Source organism: Felis catus, chromosome D1 (assembly GCF_018350175.1).
Source record: "Felis catus isolate Fca126 chromosome D1, F.catus_Fca126_mat1.0, whole genome shotgun sequence".
Taxonomy (NCBI): domain Eukaryota; kingdom Metazoa; phylum Chordata; class Mammalia; order Carnivora; family Felidae; genus Felis; species Felis catus.
Genome location: NC_058377.1, coordinates 55,218,971 through 55,240,073, shown reverse-complemented (window position 1 = coordinate 55,240,073; position 21,103 = coordinate 55,218,971). Strand labels below are relative to the sequence as shown.

Genomic DNA, 21,103 nt, shown 5'->3' with positions numbered 1-21,103 from the left:
TCAGATTCCGTGAAACCATGCTTTTGTCCCTGGGCTTTAGAACCGGAGTGCCTGCCCCGTCATTCTGGTGGCTGTGGTTCTAGGACCTTAGAGGAAGCCACTGTGAGGTTGCAGCCAGAGAAGGGGGCATAGGTTCAGCTGGCAGCACAGACAGGGGCACGCACCCTCCTGCAGCCCCGAGGGTGGGGCCCAGGGACCGTGCCTGCAGGCTTACATTTCACCTGGGTCATGTTGCATGTCAGATGGTGTCCCGTAACTGTGTCACTGGATCCCAGAACTCCCCTCCCACCTGTTCCCACTAAAGACTTGAGAGTGGGGGCTGCAGGCGTGGAGGGATGGGACTGGCTGGCCGGGAGCAGGTCAGAGAGTCTGGTTTGCCTCAGTGGCCCTGGGCCCAGGGCTTCTGGCCCCCTCTTTCAGGGGCTTCCCCACTCTCATTCCTACCCCCCAACCTGACCCCTCTGACTTCTAAGACTCCCTTAACTTGACAGCCGAGACCAGACGAATCCCATCTGGTTCCCCTGAGACCCCACAAGATATCTGTCCAGAGAGAGTTCTCTGTGAAGCTTTGCTGAATGAATGAATGAATGAATGAATGAATGAATGAATGAATGGTTATGGTTCCAGTCTTCACTGAGATCCTAACATTCTGCCTTTGCCCAAGCTGTTCCCATTGCCAGATACACCTGTCCTTTCCTTATTCTACAGATCACGTGGTTTCCCATCCCTCTAAACTCAGTACCAGGCCAGTTCTTTTCCAGATGTGTTCCCAGTCCTTGGGATTGGCCATGTTCCCCCCCTCCTCCCCCCTCCTCCACTCCTCTCCCCTCCTCCACTCCTCCTCCACTCCTCCTCCCCCCTCCTCCCCCCTCCTCCCCCCCTCCTCCCCCCTCCTCCCCCCTCCTCCCCCCTCCTCCCCCCTCCTCCCCCCTCCTCCCCCCTCCTCCCCCATCGTCCCCATCGTCCCCATCGTCCCCATCGTCCCCATCGTCCCCATCGTCCCCATCGTCCCCATCCTCCCCCTTCCTCCCCCTTCCTCCCTCCTCCTCCCCCTCCTCCCCCTCCTCCCCCTCCTCCCCCCTCCTCCCCCCTCCTCCCCCCTCCTCCCCCCTCCTCCCCCCTCCTCCCCCTTCCTCCTCCCCCCACCTCCCCCCACCTCCCCCCCTCCGGCATTCCTTCAGGGCCAGGTCTCAGTTTGTGCCCTGGTTACACTCTGATCTGTGCTATAAGTGCCTGTGGACATTGACCTGAGGGGTGCTGACCTCAGTTGGGAGTCCCCTTTGTGCAGGAAAGGGGGAGGGAGAGGCTCAGCTCTGCCATTTAACTGGGTAAGCCACTTTGTCACTTGAGTGTGACTCCTCGCTATTAAATGGGGGCTGGTGATTCTGCTGTGGGATTTTATGAGGAACAAATGAGAACATAGATCTCTCTGTCAAACCAGAAAGTATTAGAGTAATAATACCCAGCCCTGGTTGGGCAATTACCAGGCAGCAGCGCTTTTTAGACATGGTGGGAGTGAAACAAAGGTTGACCTTTCGTGTATCAGTTAATTCCCCCAGTGTCCCCAAGAAGAAGGGACTGTTCTTCTAACTCCGATTTCATAGATGAGGTCATGGAAGCTCAGGAAAGCCAGGTGGCGTGCACAGGGCTTACAGGGTCACGCGGTGGCTGAGCCGCCTCTTACCTCTGGGCTGAACTGTTAGGGTAAGGATTATGGGGACCAGAGGCTGGGGTCAATGGGAGAGGCAGACAGCCTGCCCAGGCACCCTCTTCCCTCTGGCCTGCATCAGAGCCTAGCACCAAGTCCGTGAGCAGGGACCAGGCAGAGGGAATTTTCCAACTGGATCAGCTTTTATCAAGAAATAGGATAAAATGGGAGAGAGGAATGTTCCACTCAGGACTGGAAAGTCCAGGCGGGTTCTTCGATCTCACCATCCGGCCCATTCATGCCTCGGGGAGGGCCGTGTGAGGGCCTGACCTGGAGATGGAAATGCTTCTGGCCCAGGAGGTGCCCTGAAATGCCAGGGCAGTTGGAGCTGTAGGCTATATGGCTGGCCCTGTCCCTGATCCCTCTGAGGGTATTGTGCAGGCCCCCATCCTACGCTGGTCCAGGCGAAGTGAGAGGGCGGATATGAGGGACTATTAGGGTCTCTCCATGACTAGGATTCCTGCTTCTAATTCAGAACTGGTCCAGTAGTCACCAGTTAGTCATGTCCTAGCAGATTTCCTGCCACATCATTTGTGTCTGGCCCATGTATGAGGCACTGTGGACCCAGGACATAGAAGACCTAGAATCTGGCCTCCATGAGCCCCCAGCCTTTGGGCATGTTGGGAGGTCAGAACTGCATTCAGACAACAGCAGCCCAGGGTGACCACTGCCTCGCAGTGGGAGACCCAGGCAATGTGCGAGCCCAGAGGAGGCCCTGACGTGGCCTGTGGTGGAGGTGAGGGGGATGGAAGAGTGGAGCGTGTGAGGCTGGGCAGCGTCGTCAGCAGAGGCTTCAGAAACTGGGAAAACCTTGAGTGGGGCCTCAAAGGCTGGGTGGAAGGGAAGTAAGGGGGACCGCGTGAGCAAGGCGACAGAGGCATTTGGGGAAGTGGAGACCAACCTTCTCTGGCTTAGAACTACGGGCGGGGAGGGGGTGTGCTGGAGCAAAGGCCACATGTCCCTGTGTCCACCTCAGGCTGGCCCTTGAATGCCAGGCTGAAGGGGGTGGCGAAGCAGGGAAGGGCTCCGAGCCCCGGAATGATGGGATCAGACAGGTACTTGAGGAAGCCCCCAGGGGTTGTAGGACTGCAGGGGAGAGCTGGGTGTGAGGTGGAGGGCAGCAAGGGCCAGGGAAGAGATGGCCGTCTGGATCAGAGTAGGGGCTCGAGGTGGCGAGGAAGGCACTGCTCACTGAGCAGCAGCCCTTCAGAGGGTTGAATGAGTAGCACAGGGTGACCAGTTGGATTGGGGATGGGACAGGATGAGGGGCCCATGCCCCAGATTCCTGCTAGTGACTAGCTGTTGGGGTTGGTTATCCCAGAGGGGGACCCAGAAGAGAAGGAGGCAGGAGAGAACATGTTGTGTGCACCCCACTAACTCACCAAATCTGAGGGCCTGAGCTGGGTGTGGGCAGAGGGCTCCCCTTCTCCCCTCTTCCCAAAAGTCAGACCCCTGGAGCTCCCAGGGTTCTGGCATTTGGGAACAGGGAGGGGCCCCCAGAGGGCTGTGGGGCCTCATTCAGGCTGCAGCCACACTCCAGAGCACAGTCAGACCCTCCCCTCCCTGAGATGCTAGGATTGTGAGGAGAAGGTGCTGGAGACCACCTTGGGGAAGGAAGGAGCCATCTGCGGGTTTGTTGAAACTGCCAATGCTATTGACCAGATGTACCACCAGAAGCCACCCCCTGCCCGAGGAGAAGATACTACAGGGGAGCATAGGAAGAGCCACGGGGCAACCTCTCTCCTAGTTTCCGCATCAGCTCCCACGCACTGAAAGTTCACCCCTGCTCCACCTTCCTCCATAAGCCCTGTGAGCCCAGATCTACTTCTCTCCATCTCCACTGCTATGGCCCTGCCTTTGTCGACCTCAGAGGCTTTGCTTTTGCTGTTCCCTGGGCCTGGACTGCCCTCTCTATATCTTCAGGGGCCCTTTCTTGTCATTCAGATCTCAGCTCAAATGTCACCTCCTCGGAGAGGTAGTTCCTGACCACCCTAAGGTAGTTCCGTCCCTTATCTCTATCCTGTATGCCCGTTGGTTTATTCTTGGCACTGTCTGAAATCGCTTCTGGTGTAATTTGAAGTCCAGTCTACTAACACTTTCCACTCCATCCTGCGAAGAGACTGGGGGGACTCTAATTCCCTTTGTGAGAATCCAAAGTGGGGCCAAAGTCCCTGCACTGCCCATCTTTTAGGTCTGTAGAGAGAATTCCCTAAGAGGAGGAGGAGTGGTCCATAGAGTGTGGGCGTGAGCACAAACCTGATAATGATCGTGTTTGGCCACGGGAAAGGACAAGGCCTTTACCAGGGCCGCGCGGACCCAGGATTCCTGCCCCTCCTGGGCCCCTTGCCCAGCAGAGCACAGCCTGGGTCCCAGAAGAGCCACCTGACGGTAGCCACCGTGCCTCCCCACAGGAACACTGGATCTCCCCGCAGAACGCCACGCACATCAAGCCCATGCATCCCACGTCGGTCCATGGCGTGGAGGACATGATCCGCCTGGGAGACCTCAATGAGGCTGGCATCCTGCGCAACCTGCTCATCCGCTATCGGGACCATCTCATCTACGTGAGTGCTGCCCCGCCCACCCGCCAGGGGCCGTTCTCCCGAGGTAGTCAGGGGCTCCTCTGTCCCCAGCCATTTGTTCTGAACCATCCTTTCTTTGGGGCCTAGGCTTCTGTGGTCTGTGGTTGGGGGAGGGAGCAGTACACACCCCGGGTTCATGCGTCTCCCTAGGCCTTGAAACCATTGGGAGGCCTGGGCCGGTGGGTGAGCCGCTTCTGTGCTTTGCCCAGAGATGGGGAACGGCTGCCCCCGCTGGGTTTGCTGTGGGGCGGGGCCTGCCATTGGTCCTCAAGGTCAACATTAGGATGGGCCCAGAGTCTCTATCCTCAGAAGGGGATGGAGGAAGGAACATGATCCTTGACCCCACAAAACCTTGTTATAAGAACCAGTCATACACATCCTCCACGTTCTTTCACCTTGAAACTTGACAAGGACAAGTAGTCTCACTCGGCCAGGACTGAGCTGATTCCAAGAGGTGGGTTCAGAGACCATCAGAACACGAAGGGCCCACGGAGGCTATTGTCTCTACAGGCTCTCACACTTTTTGGCCTTTGGAACCTTTTATGCTCTTAAAATTGAGGATTCCCAAGAACATTTATTTTTTATTTATTTATATTTAATGTTTATTTATTTTTGAGAGAGAGACAGTGTAAGCAGGGGAGGGACAGAGAGAGAGGGAGACAGAATCTGAAGCAGGCTCCAGGCTCTGAGCTGTCAGCACAGAGCCCAGCGCGGGGCTTGAACCTACGAAGTGTGAGATCATGACCTGAGCTGAAGTCCGACGCTTAACCGACTGAGCCACCCGGGCACCCCTCCCAGAGCATTTATTAATGTAGGCTTTATCTATTGATATTTACCATATTAGAACTTGAAACTGAGAAACTTCACAAATGTATCAATACGTTAAAAAATAACCATAAAGACCTATTATAGGAAACATTTTTATGGAAAATAACTGCACATATACCCCCCAAAAGTAGTGAGGAGAGTGGTATTATTTTATATATTTTTTTCAAATACCTTTAATGTCTGGCTTAACAGGAGACAACTAATTCTCATACCTGCTTCACATCCAGCCTGATGCGATGATGTTGGGTTGAAGGGTATGAGGAAAAGCTGGCTGCAAAGATACGGAGGGGGGAAAGATTACAGATTTCCTGAAAGTTCTCTGAGCGTTCAGAGATCTCTGGGCCACACTCTGAAAACTGCTGGGCTAGTCCCATAGTCCCACTTTAAGACTGGGAAACTAAGTCTGCGGGACGTTTAGCCAGGCCCAGAGCTCTGTGCTGGGGTCACTGCGTGTCTCTGACCCAGAGCCTCCCTCCAGCAGCTCCCGGTGAGGGAAACCAGGGCTGTGTCACAAAAAAGAGAGAGCAGAACAGAGCAACACCCCCCACCCCAACTCTCACCCTCACCCTCAGGCAGATCCCTGGGCAGGCTGCTATAGGGGGCATGCTTGGGGGACACACGTGGTGATAAGCGTCTGAAAAGTGCAGACAGAGCAGGCCTGTAGGAGTGCGGCCTTTGCTCCCAGCTTAGGGAGAAAGGCGGGGTTCCCAGAGGTAGGTGATGCAGCATTCAGGAAGGGGCACTGCTTGGATAGGAGGCTGGAGGCAGGACTGCGCCTGGTAAGTGAGTGACACGGGGTCACTCAGGTTGTCAGGACTGTGAAGAGCAGCCAGGGAGACAGGGCTGGAAGCCCTGAAGTTGTCCCTGAGCAATCCCAGCAAGGAGCTGTGTCAAGGTCAGGGATCCATCCTCTCAGAAGCCCTGTAATTGTGACCACTCACCCTCCAGGGAGGCCCTCTGCTACCCTCCCCACCCTGAGACCCTCTGCCACTTCAGGCCCCCATGCCTCTGTGCTGAGGCCCTTGACATTCGTCCCCTGAGTAAACACAAGTGGCTTTTACAGGGAGCCTTTTAGCACTGATAAAGCCCCTCTCACCCTTTCCCTCACCCAGAGCGGGGGCAGGGCACAGAAGGCACCTCCAGACATGAGCAGCAGCATCCAGATAGGAGGATGGTGCTAGAACTCGAGCCCAGGCCAGAGATCCCCTATGGGGATCCACTGGTGTCTGCGCCCCAGTTCTTGGTGGTTCCCTCATTGCTCCTCCCCCTCGATGGCAGGTGGACACAGGAGGGTCCTAAGGCTCTCTCCGGCTGCTCTCCTGGGGCTGGGTGGAGTCTAACACTTGGGTCCAGAGCTAAGTGGGGACAGGGAGGCCACTGCCAGAGCTGATGTCCTGACCCAGTATCCTGTCAGGAGGAGGCCGAGGACCCCTTCACACGGAGAAGCTGGGTCAGATGGGAGTTGTCCCCACCAGAGACCCCACAGACCATGTCTAAGAATAACCAGAGGCATGTCATTGGTTATTTTGCACACAGTGTAGTGATTCTTAGAGGGCCACTGGTTCCTCACATGTGAGGGATAGTTGGTGGGCTGAATCAAAGAACAAAGGCAAACACAACATTCATAAAGGAGAGGGGAAGAAAAAAACTCCAGTTTGAGAAGAACAAATCTTCTTTGTGAAATTTGGGGGGATAGACTAGCTGGGAGCTAGCAGAGAAGTCAGCTTTGGGTCCTTGAATAGCCTGATAAGGGGACCAAAGAAAAGAATCCGAGAGGGTTATGGATTCTCCAGAAAGCTCCAAGATCTATACCACTTTTTCTCACCAGTCACCTTTCTGGTGGTCTCTTCTCTGGGTGAGGGAGAGGGGGTAGGACACCGACTCGAGGTACGGTGCCTAAGTTGCCTTCTTGTTCATGAAATCAAAATATGGCACCTGGGGGGTCCCCAGCTCAGTTGGTCCATGGGTCTAAGATTCTGGGTGTGTGTGGGTCTGGGGAGCCATGTTCAACGATTGCCCAGTACAGGGTTTCAACTTGCCAACTCTCTGATGCTGTGACTGGGTAGATGGGGTAGGACTAGAGCTTTGAGGAAGCAACCGGGCCATTGTCCCACTCAGAAACCATACCTGTCCCTAACCATGGCAACCCCTGGTCACTTCATGGCTTGGGTTACCCTGGGCACAGCCCCATGTACCCAGGATTTCCTCAGATTACCGCAGCTGCTCACAGCCCTGGGCTGGGTGATGTCCTCTCCCTGACTGTCTGCCTTGAGCATGCCCACTCCAGCTAGCCCACCCCTAGAAGCCTGAGGGAAAGCACCCTAGGGCCAAATTTCAGCTCTGGACACCCCCAAGGGGGGGAACACCCCCAGAAGACACCCGGCAACCCCTGGGTCCCACAGGGAGCAAGGGGCATGGCTGGTGGGAATTCTGGGCTCCCTGATGCTGAATAGGCAGGCCCGGGTCCGAGTCTTGGCAGGTGGCCTTTGGGGAGTCCCTGCTCCTCTCTGGTCCCAGACTTCCCTCTGACACAGTGGGGAGACTTTCTGGGTGAGCACCTCTGTGACTCTGGGAAGGTGCGTGTGCCCAGGATGTGTTTTGGTCTCCATGGCGGGCTAAGAGGCTCCAGGCCTGACAGGCCGGACAACTTCCTGGCAGAGGCGGAGCCATTCCTGTCACATCTCCTGGAGTGTGTCTCTGGCTCCAGAGAGGTTCCCGGAACTCTGCTTGGGGACTTGGGGCCCCTAGAGACCACGTGTGTTGTGTCCTTGGCTTGGAAAGAGTCGTTATCTCTCCCCCTCCCAACCTATGGCCCCAAAGGCAGGTTTTTCTTCCTGGAGGCTCGAGCAGGAAGCCTGTGCTGGGCAGCTGGGCATTAACCCCCTGCTGACCACGGACCCTTGGAGGGAGAGAGGAGGCCAGAGGGGCTCAGGGAGCAGAGCTGAGAGCCTTGGGGGACCGGCGGGGGCAGAACGGGCCTGAGTCTCCTTGCTTGCCCCCTGCTTCTCGGGAATTGATCTCGAAGTCCCTCTGCTTCCCAGAGGCTGCTTCCCCATCTGGAAAGGGCTGTATAACCCCTCCCGCCGGCCTCCTGAGGAGCACAGGCAGCAACCAAGTGCAGTGGCAACGTCCTGCACCCAACAGGGGTCCAGCTGGCAGACTGGTGTTCTTGCCCTTCTGCGGTGTGGGGGGCGGGGGACGTCCTCACTGACGGAAGCGGCCTTGCTTCTATTAGCTGTTCTGAAATGGGCACACGTGCTGTAAGCTGGAAAGTCGTCCCTTGCCACAGAGACAACCACAGCCGATCTCTTATCTGTCCTCCAAGACAAAGACTGAATCATCTATATTGAATATGACATAAAATTACATGTAAAACATTTTTTTTTCTGCACAAATAGTAGCATTTCTCTCTACCCTGTTCTGTGCTTTTTTCCCATGAACCACCAAGGCTGCCTAAGAGTTGCTGACAGGCTGTCCCCTCACATCCCTTCTCTGCTCTTTCCTCTGGGCCCCAGTTAATGCGCGGTGCCAGGCCTGGGTAGAAGGGACAGTGAGGCTAGGGGGCAGAGCCCTTGAACCAGAATTGCAGAGGAGTCAGGTGGGCCACGTGTTGGGGATCATGCGGGCACATAGGAGGTTGCCTGGCTTCCTGAAGGGGGGGATCATCTCATCTTAGCTGGGCTGGCGGGGGGCGGAGTGGGGGGATGGAGTTGATGCTTCTAACTGAACGTTTAACATGGAGGGAGCCTCCTGGCTGTGGGATGCTGTTGGTGAGGGCCAGGACTCTGGTGTCTTGTGTCCTGTAGCCGTGGGAAATTGCCTGACGGTTGTCAGCAGGGGGGTGACACAGCCACGTTTTAAAAAGCTGGCCCTGGCTCAGAGTGGAGGGTAGATTGTAGGGGGTGAGGGTAGCACAGAAGCTGGGAACCAGACGGGAGGCGCCTGCAGTGGTCTGTTGAGAGCCCGTGGTGGCCAGCATCAGGGGTGTGGCTGTGCCAATGGAGAGAGTTGGGCTCGTATGGAGAGGGAGGCAATGGGGACCTCCCAGGTCCCGCCGTGGGCGAAGGATGGTGGGGCTCTGCTGGCCAAGTTGGGCTGGCTGAGAGGGAGCAGGGTTGGAGGGGAGGGTGGGGTCCAGTCTGGGCAGGCGTGTGGACGGAAGGGGGGATGTCCAAGAGGCAGGGGCTTGGGGGCTGCTGTTCCAGAGGGCTCTCTGGGCTGTGGGTGGAGCGGGAAGGACCCTGGAAGCCGTGCAGGGGAGAGGAGGGCCCAAGGCCCGCCGCAGGAAGGCTTCTCGGAGTGTATCTGCGCATCCTCTTGGCACTGGCTGGCCCGGCACTTGGTCACCGAGCCTGCTCCCAGGGCCACCTCTGTCTGGCTCTGGCTGCCCCTGTTGACCAGCTCATTAGGTCTGCATTGGTGTCTCTACCTCCAGCTTCGGGGACAACCATTCATCTTCCCACAGCTGCCAAGATGACCTTTCTCCGACAGACCTTCCAAATGCCATGCCCTTTCACGCCTCTGTGCTTGGTTCCCACGACCAGCCCTCACTCCCCCTCTCCCCACACCGCACCCCCTTCCCCGCCAAAGGAATCGACTGCTTCCTACAGGCCCTAGCTTTCCCTCCCCAGCTCCCAGGATGTTCTGTCAGCCTCCCCATATGTCTCAGTGGAGGGTCCTTAAAGGACTGCTTGGAGCCAGCCTTTTGCCACATGGCGATCACAGACCAGGCGGTTTGGTGTCAAGTTATTTTAAAAAATTTTTTATTTTTTACGTGTTTATTTATTTTTTTTTAAATTTTTTTTCAACGTTTATTTATTTTTGGGACAGAGAGAGACAGAGCATGAACGGGGGAGGGGCAGAGAGAGAGGGAGACACAGAATCAGAAACAGGCTCCAGGCTCTGAGCCATCAGCCCACAGCCTGATGCGGGGCTCGAACTCCCGGACCGCGAGATCGTGACCTGGCCGAAGTCGGACGCTTAACCGACTGCGCCACCCAGGCGCCCCTTTACGTGTTTATTTTTAAGAGCAAGAGAGAACGCATGAGCAGGCAGGGGCAGAGAGAGAGGGAGACACAGAATCTGGAGCAGGCTCCAAGCTGTCAGCACAGAGCCTGACGTGGGGCTTGAACTCACGAACTGTGAGATCGCAATCTGAGCCGAAGATGAACGCTTAACCAACTGAGCCATCCAGGCGCCCCTCGGTGCCATGTTATTAAGGAACCACCAAGAAGAAAGGAAGGAGGCACTTAAGGACGGCTACCCCATAAGCAGGCACATGTCAAAGGTTATGTAAGCCCTTCAGTCATTCCATAGCCCTGGGAGGTAGGTGTTAACCATCCCCCCTTTACAGATGAGCGGACTGAGGTGTAGAGAAGCAAAGCGATCTGCCAAAGATATGTTCTTTACGGCTGACTCCCCCGCCTGGGGACAGACGGTCAGCTGGCTCCCATAGCCAGGCAGGGCTGAGCTGTAGATGATGGGTCTGAGTGCCCTGGAGCTGGAGGTTCGTGGGCTCTGATCTGAGAAGTTAGCCCAGCCCTGGGCGGTGTGGGGTGTTCTTAGTGGAGAATGCCCTTATGTCCCCATTCCCCACTGACCAGCTCCCTTGTCTCCTGTTCCCCACTTTCCAACCTCAGACCAACTGTGGAGGGCGGGTGAGTGTGGCACAGAGCTGGCTCTGGCTGTCCGTACATGCTTGGCCTGGCCGGTCCCTCAGCCTGCGTCCCCACTCTACCCTACCTCTGCCTGCTTGGGCTCTTGCATGCAGTGGGGTGGTCAGCACGGTCAGGCTCTGCTGCTTCTGGCATGGGGCTGCTTGGAGGGAGAGCCTGGATGGCAGGGGAGCATCCTCCAGGGCCCAGAGAAGGGCACTAAATGGCCAGTTCTCCTGGCCCAGGGCAGGTAGTGCCAGAACTGGAACCCAGGTCTGGGTTGTGCAGCCCAGGGCTGCTTCGCACAGCCATACCCGGCCCTGGTTGGGGCATTTCCCCTGAAATGGGGTGCTGGCAGCAGCACTTTCCCTGCATGGCTACCTTGGGCTGAGGCTTCTGGGGTGATGCACTAATCCCTCGGTGGGAGGCGACGGGAGCCGGACTGTCACTTCCCGTTGGCGGTCACACCTTTCTTCAGTCTCTCCAGGCCCGGATGTCAATATATCCATCACCGATTATAGGCTGAGCCTGACCTTTTCAAGCTGGGGTGGGGAGGGGCAAGTGGAGGGAGCAGTGATCCCTGGGCACCTTATTCTGCCTGGTGGCTAGAGGCCCGGGCCATGTTGTCCCCTGTGTGGCGGGGCCCCGGCCTCACAGCAGGAAATCTTGTACACAGGTGGCCAGTTAGTGCACCGACAGAGGAGCCCAAGGAGAGAAAGGCCCCTAGTAGTTTGAGGTGCACCGGGTCCCTGCACCTGTGTTGGCCAGGATGGCTGGAGGTGTCCTGTCCCCCGGAACACAGGGGCCCCTCTGCCCTGGGGCAGTGCTATGGAGACTGGGGCCTACCCAGCCCCCAAACCACATCCCCCAGCCCCTTCAGCCTGTTATGATTTGGTTCCACTCCCCCTGGACCAACCTAGCCTCTGCTCCAGACTGGTCTGGTTTATGAATGTTACTCCAAACCTTTGGGATCCAGGGCTTGGAGGCAAAAGTGGGGACCATACTTTTGAGTAATTTGAGTAATACCTGCAGTGTGCTATGACTTCTAAAGTACACTACCTCCTAATCCTTATAAACAGTTACATTATGCCCATTTTATAGATAACGATACGGAAAATGGGGACTTAGAGACGCTCCCTTTCTCCCCACTTGTTCCTCCCTTCATCAGATCTCACTGAGCACCTACTCCAACCTAGACCCAATGTTAGTTTGACAGCCCCACTCTCAGCTCCTAGAGACGCTGGATTCTGACCCCCAGGTCCTGTGACTCCAAAGTCAGGGCTGTCCCTTCCAGAGGAATGGAGCAGGGCAGAGCCTGGGAACTTTCTAGAGTCAGAGCCTCCCTCACGGGAAGTGGTGAGTTCTTCGTCCCTTTTTGCCCGCAGACGTACACAGGCTCCATTCTAGTGGCTGTGAACCCCTACCAGCTGCTCTCCATCTACTCACCAGAGCACATCCGCCAGTACACCAACAAGAAGATTGGGGAGATGCCCCCCCACATCTTTGCCATTGCCGATAATTGCTACTTCAACATGAAACGCAACAGCCGTGACCAGTGCTGTATCATCAGGTGGGTAGCCCGGCACCAGACTGGAGCTCCAACTTTGTGCTCCTGCTAGTGCCTCATGGAGAATCACCTCCCCTTTCTCAGGCCTTATATCTCTATTAATGCTGCCAAAGTTCTTGTTAGCGTTTGAGGCCTACCTTGTTCATTATTGGGTTCTGTTAAGTTATAGTCAGGTGAAATTTTAGGTTCCTATTCTCTCCTGGGCAAAGGGTAATAGGACAGAGCATTGGTCTAGCATCAACATATGCCATGCTCTATGGCCAGTATAGATGGAGGGGTGTCTGTGTCTAAATAAAGGGGAAGGAAAGTACCTTTGGCTGTGGCAGAGCGCTGAGCTGCTGTAGCCTTTCCCCATCCCTGCAAGGTCCATATTGTCAGCCTATTTTACAGATTGGGTAGGGGGAGGCACGGGTGGGGGAAGTGGCTTGGGCCAAAGCCCCGTAGGGAGAGGGCCAGTGCGGGCTGTGACGGGTCCTACCCCTCTCTGGGTCTCCCCTGCAGTGGGGAGTCTGGGGCAGGGAAGACAGAGAGCACAAAGCTGATCCTGCAGTTCCTGGCGGCCATCAGTGGGCAGCACTCGTGGATCGAGCAGCAGGTGCTGGAAGCCACCCCCATCCTGGAAGGTAGGGCCAGGGCTCTCAGAGTGGGGCTGGGTGGCTGGGTGGGTGCTGACCTTGCCCATGACCCTCTCCCCACCCCGAAGCATTTGGGAACGCCAAGACCATCCGCAACGACAACTCAAGCCGCTTTGGGAAGTACATCGATATCCACTTCAACAAGCGAGGTGCCATCGAGGGTGCCAAGATCGAGCAGTACCTGCTGGAAAAGTCACGTGTCTGTCGTCAGGTGGGCCCGAGCCCGGGGCAGAGCTGACCCGCACAGGACCCCCGGCCTCAGGGGTGGGGGGTGGGGGGTACATGTAGTCTGGATCGTCCCTATGCTGCTGCCGGCTTGTCTCAGGGCCTGAATTCCTGCCATGAAACCTACCCGTAGGGGCTTTTTTGTGGAAGTCATTTGGTAAAACAGTAAACCATGTTTCAGTCTTGACTGTCTGGTTTCTGATGCCTCTTCCTGCCCCTGCCCACCAACACCTTGTACCCCATTTTCAGGCTCCCGATGAAAGAAATTACCACGTGTTCTACTGCATGCTGGAGGGCATGAGTGCGGATCAGAAGAAGAGGCTGGGCCTGGGCCAGGCCACAGACTATAACTACTTGGCTATGGTGAGGCTTGGGCAGGGCACCAGGGAGGGAGACACCTGTCCCAGTGAGGTCGGGGGCAGTCCACTCGGCCGCTCCCCAGCTCCAGGCCTGGCGGGCGGGATCCTCCGTGTGGGCTTTCCCCTTGTCCCCTGACTGCCCCAGGCGACTCTGGGCTTGTATGTGCCATAAGGCCTGTCCCGACCTTGGGCGTTTTCCCAGCTGCACGTGCATCTAGATGAATCGTCATCACAGATCTACACGTTCCTAAATATGCATAGACCTCCTAGACCCGGGGACGCACACACACGCCCACGTGTATGCGTGCACAGACCTGCCTGCACACACGTGCTATTAGTTCAGCCTTCGAGGATGTGAAGACCGAGATCTCTGCCAGGACCCCCAAGACTATAGGGCACAGGCTGTTGCAGCGTCAGCCTCGCTGGTCACAGAGCCTGGTGCCAGCCTCTTGCCGCTGGCTGGCCACCAGCAAGAAGTGGGCCCCAGGACCGTGGCTGCCACCCAGCATTGGTTGGAGGGGGTGTGTGTGTGTACAAACAGGCTCGGGGGGGTACCAGCTTCCTTAGCCCTGGGGAGAACCCATGGCTGGGCTGGGCCAGGCCGCATGGATGCAAATGAGGGATGTGGGACAACAAAGGAGTGTGTGTGCTATAGGTGTGACAGGCCTTCCCAGACACTTCCTGGAGCTGGATAAGAAGCTACGTGCGCACACATGTGTCTCGTGGGCACACGTCATGAGGCAGAGTCCTGTCAGTGCCCAGCATCCCAGATTGGCTCGGCCTGGCAGAGGGGGCCCTGCATCCCAGGTACTGCCTCTCTGGGGGTCCCTACGGCCTTGCTGATGCCCTCCTGCACCCCACTCTCCCACCCCTCCCACCAGGGTAACTGCATAACCTGCGAGGGCCGGGAGGACAGCCAGGAGTACGCCAACATCCGCTCAGCAATGAAGGTGCTCATGTTCACAGACACTGAGAACTGGGAGATCTCGAAGCTCCTGGCTTCCATCTTGCACCTGGGCAACCTGCAGTATGAGGGTGAGGGGCCCGGATGGTGCACCCCCACCCCACTCCACCCCACCCCTGCACGGAGCCCAAAGGCAGCTCAGCACCTAGCCACCTGTGGCTCTTAGCCCCACCTGTGGGGGATTGTGGCTCAGTTTCCGTCCCAGCAGGTACAAACCCTGCTTCGTAGGAGCCAGGGCTGCCACTGAGCACTCTGGGCATCTAGGGTGGAGGAGTACGAGGGGAGAGGGGCATGACTGTCAGTGTCTCCACTTGGATGCCAGGCATGGTGCCAGGTGCTGGGCATACACCGTTCCTGCCCTCAGGGTGCCTATAGCTCATGATGAGAACATACATTGACCCAGAGAAGCACTTGATCGCAGTGCTGATGGCCTCTGTGGACAAAGCAGGACCCCTGACAGCCTGGCCCTCCTAGCCTGCCCTTTTCCCCCATGTCTTCCCTCCCTCTCCTGACCCTGCGCCCCCTTGCTGCCGACAGCCCGCACGTTTGAAAACCTGGATGCCTGTGAGGTCCTCTTCTCCCCATCCCTGGCTACAGCTGCGTCCCTGCTTGAGGTCAGTGTCCAGGCTTCTGTCCCCAGGGCTGCTTCTGTTTCTCTCAGAGGGACAGTTTTGACTCAGGTTCAGGGGGCTGGGGATGTGGGAACCTGGAAGCTGGGGCCGTCTGCTTTGGAGAATTCTGGAAGTTCAATGTGGAGAACCAACTGTGGGTAGGTAGGATCTGTGCTGGGCACGGGTCTCAGAGGGAGAGTGGAGCCCAGCACCCAGGAGCCTTGCCGCCCTAGCCCCACTGCTCCTGGGGATGAGGTAGGGCGCAGGGGATCTGGGGTGAGCCGGCCCGTTGGTGTTTTAGCCAAGGGTTACTAGGCTCTGCCCTGGGTTTGAAAACTGGGATGAATAAAGCCAGGGTCTGCCCCAGTCCTAAGAGGGCCAGGTAACATGCTAAGGCTGTCAAGGAGAGAGCAGTCCTTCTGGGTAGTGTTTGGGTGGGGTTTGACATTTGGGGGGTATCTGGCTGTGGGGAAGGTGTTCTCAGTGGAGGAAATGGTTTGAGCAAGGCCTAGTTGGACAGGGGGAGGGGAGTTCTCCGGTGTGGGGGGAGGGAGGGATGGGCTGCGGGTGGCTGGCTGAGCGCCTGGATGCTGCCCTGCCAGGTGAACCCCCCAGACCTGATGAACTGTCTGACCAGCCGCACCCTCATCACCCGCGGGGAGACGGTGTCCACCCCGCTCAGCAGGGAGCAGGCGCTGGATGTACGAGATGCCTTCGTCAAGGTGGGCCGTTTGTGGAGTGGCACTGGCTCACTCCACCCCTTGGGGTGTTAGGTTGTTGATATGGGCAGGAGGGGGTTAGTCCAAGGAGCTAGAAGGACATCTGGGCCTGGACCCCTACCTGCTCTTGGGTTTGCGTCCTGCCCACTGGCTCTCTGGGGGGGCCTAAGCAAGAATCTGCCTTCTCCTGAGCTCTGTTCATCCTACAAGGGGCTGTTATGCTCCTCAGGAGCCCTGCCAGCCCTGGTCTCCTCAGGTCCTCCACCCCTGGCCTGCTCTGCTCTGCTCTCCAGCCCCATGGGGCCTCATACTGGGTCATATTCTTTGGGTACTTGGTCTGCTGTGCTATTCCCAGCCCAGAGAATACCCTCTCTGGTCTCTCTAAGGAAGACACTGAAGATGGACCAGGTCAGGTGGAGAGGGCCCCCAGTCCTTTCCATTTCCACAGTCCAGATTGCCACCCCCCCGCCTCACACCAGGTTTGGTGCTGTTAGGGAGACAGAGATGGATGGAGATATGGGAGCCCAAATGAGAGCTTCTTCCCAAACTTCGAGGTTAGGAAGGCTTGACAGAGCTTTGACAAGGAGAAGGAATTGTTCTAGCAGGAAAGGGTGATCCAAGGCAAAGGGAAAAGCTTGAGGAAAGGCTAGGGGGTTTCAAATAGCACAGGAGGGGCTGAGTGAGGCCATGACGGCCTGGGATCTTCTGGGGAGGGCATGCTGGGCACAGCGGCTGACACAGCCCCCTCACAGGGCATCTACGGGCGGCTCTTTGTGTGGATAGTGGACAAGATCAATGCAGCAATTTACAAGCCCCCCTCCCAGGAAGTGAAGAGCTCTCGCCGGTCCATCGGCCTCCTGGACATCTTTGGGTTCGAGAACTTTGCTGTGAACAGGTACCACAAGGGGCTCTGCTCTGTGGGAGTTTTCTTTCACAACATGGACATAACAGGTGTCACATCTCTGCCTTTAAACCTGAATCTCATCAGCCGACTTCCCACCTCCCCTGATGGCTTTGGATCCCTCCTCACGCCCCTCTCTGCCCACCTCCACCCAGTGCCTTGGCTTTTCCTCTCCCAGGTGCTCTTCCAGGGATTTGGTGCCCACCTGGTAGCCCTCTCTTCTGACTCAGTGTCCCCTTCTCCACCTCCGGGATGGGGGGGGGGGGCGGGTCTTGACAATGGCGCCCACCTCAGAGGCTGGAGAGCCCGTGATGGGAGCACCGCGTGGCCAAGGGCGTGCTGTACATGGGGCCCAGGCCAGGCCGGCACCTCACCCGTGCCCTGTGCACCCTGCAGCTTCGAGCAGCTCTGCATCAACTTCGCCAACGAGCACCTGCAGCAGTTCTTTGTGCGGCACGTGTTCAAGCTGGAGCAGGAGGAGTACGACCTGGAGAGCATCGACTGGCTGCACATCGAGTTCACTGACAACCAGGACGCTCTGGACATGATCGCCAACAAGCCCATGAACATCATCTCCCTCATCGATGAGGAGAGCAAGTTCCCCAAGGTGGGCCTGCCCTTGTTGGAGCCCGTGCAAAACATCCCCTCACACTCTGAGCCTCCGCTTTCCTCCTCTGCGAAATGGGACTGATGACACATGCCTCTCAGGGTGCCTCTGAGGCCGATTCAGGTGCATTTGTTCTGACATCTGGGGATCACCTACGGTCCACAGGGTCCTGGACCAAACAATGATGATTTAAGCTAATAGCTGGTACAGAATAGGTGCCCCACACATGGAATGTGTGTCGGGGCGGGGGCGGGTACTGCTCCCATGACTTTCATTGTGGGAAATAGATCTTCTACACTGGACCGTAGTTCCAATCCACCCACTTAACAGATAGGGAAATGGAGGCCCAGAGAGTTCCTGTGTGGGGTACCAATGAAGGGAGGGAGCTCCTGAGAAAGACAGAAGAGGGGGTGCAAAGGCCTGGGGCGGCAAAGGCAGAAGGACCTGGGAGAGGGAGGGGTGGGGGGGAGGGGGCTGACCACGGCGCTCGGTTCCCACAGGGCACGGACACCACCATGTTGCATAAGTTGAACTCCCAGCACAAGCTGAACTCGAACTACATCCCCCCCAAGAACAACCATGAGACTCAGTTTGGAATCAACCACTTTGCAGGCGTCGTCTACTATGAGAGCCAAGGTACAAGCGGGCTGTCTGGGCCTGGGGTCTCCTCTCCTGTGCCCTCTCGGACCCTCCCCTTCTCCTGCCCAGAACGGGGGTGGGAATACAGAGAGGGACGGGGCCTCAGGAAACACTGGGCCCAGTGCTCTTCCTTTCTTACAGAGATTTTGATCAATTGTGGTGAAGTATATGAAATGTACCATGTTAACAATTTTTAAGGCTAAAATTCAGTGGCGTTAAGTACATTCACGATATCGTGCAGCCATCACCCATATCCATTTCCAGAGCCTGTTCATCACCCCAAATAAGTGCTGATTAAACAATAACTCCCCATTCTCCCCAGCCCCGGTTACCTCTATTCTGTTTCTATATCGTATCTATATCATATCTATGTGTCTGACTCTGACCTCCTATAAGTGAAATCGTACAGTATTTACCCTTTTGTGTCTGGCTTATTTCTCTCAGCATGTCCTTAAGTTTCATCCATGTTGTATCATGTGTCAGAATTTCCTTCCTTTTTAATGGCTGAATAATATTTCTGTGTGTGTGTGTGTGTGTGTGTGTGTGTGTGTGTGTGTGTGTATCCATCCATCTCTTGATGCACATTTGGGTTGTTGCCACCTTTTGGCTATCGTGAATAGTGCTGCCACCAACATGGGTGTACAAGTATCTGAGTCCCTGCTTTCAATTCTTTCGGTGGGCTTAGTGCTCCTTTGTACAGATGGGAAAGCTGAGGCTCAGAAGGGAAAGTTAACGGTCTTTCCTGACATGGCCCATGAGGTGCAATTCTGGGCCTGGAACCAGCCCTGTTATTCACCCAAACTCTCAGCAACACGACTAAGTGTAAGCTTTGAAGGGCATACATCCTCCTTGCTGCTGGGACATGCAGTTGGGTTCATTTTAAAGCTAGAGGTGAAGAAGAGAGTCAGAACACGTCAGGTTCACCCCACTTGGAATCGCAGATTGCCCTCGCAGCTCCACCCCTACCGTCCTGGTCTAGAGGACCGCGTCCTTGGATGGACATCGGCTGTGGTGTGTGTCTCAAAGGGTCCCATGTGCAGTCTCAGGCCAGTGAAAATCGAAACAAACAAGCAAAGAGCTATTGGTTTCATACTTCCTTGTTTTTTTATTTAAAAAATTTTTTTTTTAATTTTTTTATTTTAGAGAGTGAGCATGAGAGAGTCAGGGAGGGGCAGAGGGAGAGGGAGAGGGAGAGAATCCCAAGCAGGCTCTACACTCAGCACAGAGCCTGAATTGGGGCTCAATAGCATGATCCTGCGATCATGACCTGAGCTGAAATCAAGAGTCAGACGCTCAACCGACTGAGCCCCCAGGCACCCCTCATGTATACTGATAAGTATATCAGTGAGCCAGCCTGAAGGGATGGAATCTGAAGGCTCCCAGGCCTCCTTCAACTATTGGACTGTGAGATCCAACCCTGCTGTTAAAAAGGAGGTCAACGCTACGTCTGAAGGACATTTGGGAAAACAAATGTGTCTGTTGTTAGGAGTAGTAGAGGATTGTGTGTGTGTGTGTTTTTTTTAATGTTTATTTTTGAGAGAGAGAGACAGACACACAAACAAACTGAGAGCAAGCTGGGGAGGGGAAGAGAGAGAGAGGGAGACACAGAATCCGAAGTAGGTTCCAGGCTCTGAGCTGTCAGCACAGAGCCGGATGTGGGGTTCGAACTCATGAAGCATGAGATCGTGACCTGAGCTGGAGTCAGATGCTTAACCGACTGAGCCACCCAGGCACCCTGAGGATTGTATTTTTCAGTTCAGTTCAACCTATATTCATTGAGATCTATTATGTGTCAGACTTCATGCTTTTGCTGAGAATACAGATGAGAATATTGAGTGGACTCTGCACAAAGTTATAAAATTATAACTATAATTAAATTATAAACTAGTTAAATTAAATATACATTATATTTATAATTATGTTTATAAATATAAATTATAAACTAAATATAAAATTAAATATAAAATAATTTAATTAATTAAATTAAATGTAAAAATAGAAATTAAATTAAGTATAAAATTAAAATTATCTACTTCATGGATTTAAAAACTGAGGCACAGAGAGGGAAATGACTTGCCTAAAGTCGCTAACCAGTTTTGAGCTGCTTTAAACAATTCTGCCAGCGTTTCCTGGTTCGCAAAGTACTGTTTCAATTTGGCATTTCATTTATGAAGCAGGTGGTATTAGGTGATCTGAAGCAAAGCAAGAGCTTATGGGTATCCTCATTCCCTTCTGACAAATGAGGAGGCTGAGGTCCGGAAGGGGACCATCCTAGGGCCCCAGAGTGAGTCTGAGACTTTCCATTAGAACCCACAATTCCATCCCAACTCCAAAACCCACCCTTCCTCTGCTGAGTGCCTCCTGGGACACCCCCCTCCCCAGACACTAGGCGGGCCTCCCTGCACTGGGTCTCTGTGCTGTCTGCAAGCCAGGGCGGCCTGAGTCCCACAGGGTAAGGGTCCTGCTTCTCTGCAGTGTTCTTCCTCGCCAGGCAGGCATCCCCAGCCCTTGGGCACTCCATCTTCCACCCCGCCCTATCAAGCCCCCTCTCCCAACCCCCGCCATTAACCAGTTCCTTAACTCAGTCCCTGGGACTAGCAGCCCTCTTGGGGATCTGGATGGTGGAGAGGAGCCTCCTTGGGCTGGTGCCAGGAGTCCTACGTTCAAGTCTTAACTCTGCTAGTGGCTTGCTGTGTGGTGTTAGATAACTAGCTCAGCTCCTCTGAGCATTGGTTTCCACCCTTGTGGGATGGGGAAGACAATCCCTGCCCACCCCACAAATACAGGGGGGGTTGTGAGCATCAGTGCTGTGAGGACCCTTGGTAAAACAGAGTGCACTGGGCAAATTCAAGGTATTTTAAATTCCTGTACTACTAGCTGGAACTAGATCAGCACATGTTCTCTTCCAGGTGACACGCTGTAATTAACAAGGGCTTTTGATACTTTCATTCAAAAGACTAAGGCTGACGTTGTGGGTGGTTCACTGGGGAAGGCATCCCTGCCCGACCTGGGGGCCGAGGTCTCCTGCCCTTCTCTTTGAACACATCTGGAAGAGGGGGCTGTGTGGTGAGGGAGAGGGAGGTCTGGCTCTGCCCCTCGCTTTC

General features: G+C 55.6%; 1 protein-coding gene across 4 annotated transcripts in view; it reads left to right on the top strand.

The window, feature by feature from the left end:
* The window catches only part of MYO7A (myosin VIIA), an 84,594-nt gene that overhangs the window by 19,061 nt on the left and 44,430 nt on the right, over positions 1-21,103 (top strand). For all 4 annotated transcript variants that reach the window (XM_019811766.2, XM_019811764.3, XM_019811765.3 and 1 more), the window contains 11 exons: positions 4,120-4,272; positions 12,158-12,342; positions 12,841-12,962; positions 13,043-13,185; positions 13,449-13,562; positions 14,440-14,593; positions 15,060-15,136; positions 15,736-15,855; positions 16,605-16,747; positions 17,150-17,360; positions 17,861-17,996. In XM_019811766.2, coding sequence (XP_019667325.2) covers positions 4,120-4,272; positions 12,158-12,342; positions 12,841-12,962; positions 13,043-13,185; positions 13,449-13,562; positions 14,440-14,593; positions 15,060-15,136; positions 15,736-15,855; positions 16,605-16,747; positions 17,150-17,360; positions 17,861-17,996 — 1,558 coding nt within the window. The remainder of the gene's footprint in view (positions 1-4,119; positions 4,273-12,157; positions 12,343-12,840; positions 12,963-13,042; positions 13,186-13,448; positions 13,563-14,439; positions 14,594-15,059; positions 15,137-15,735; positions 15,856-16,604; positions 16,748-17,149; positions 17,361-17,860; positions 17,997-21,103) is intronic.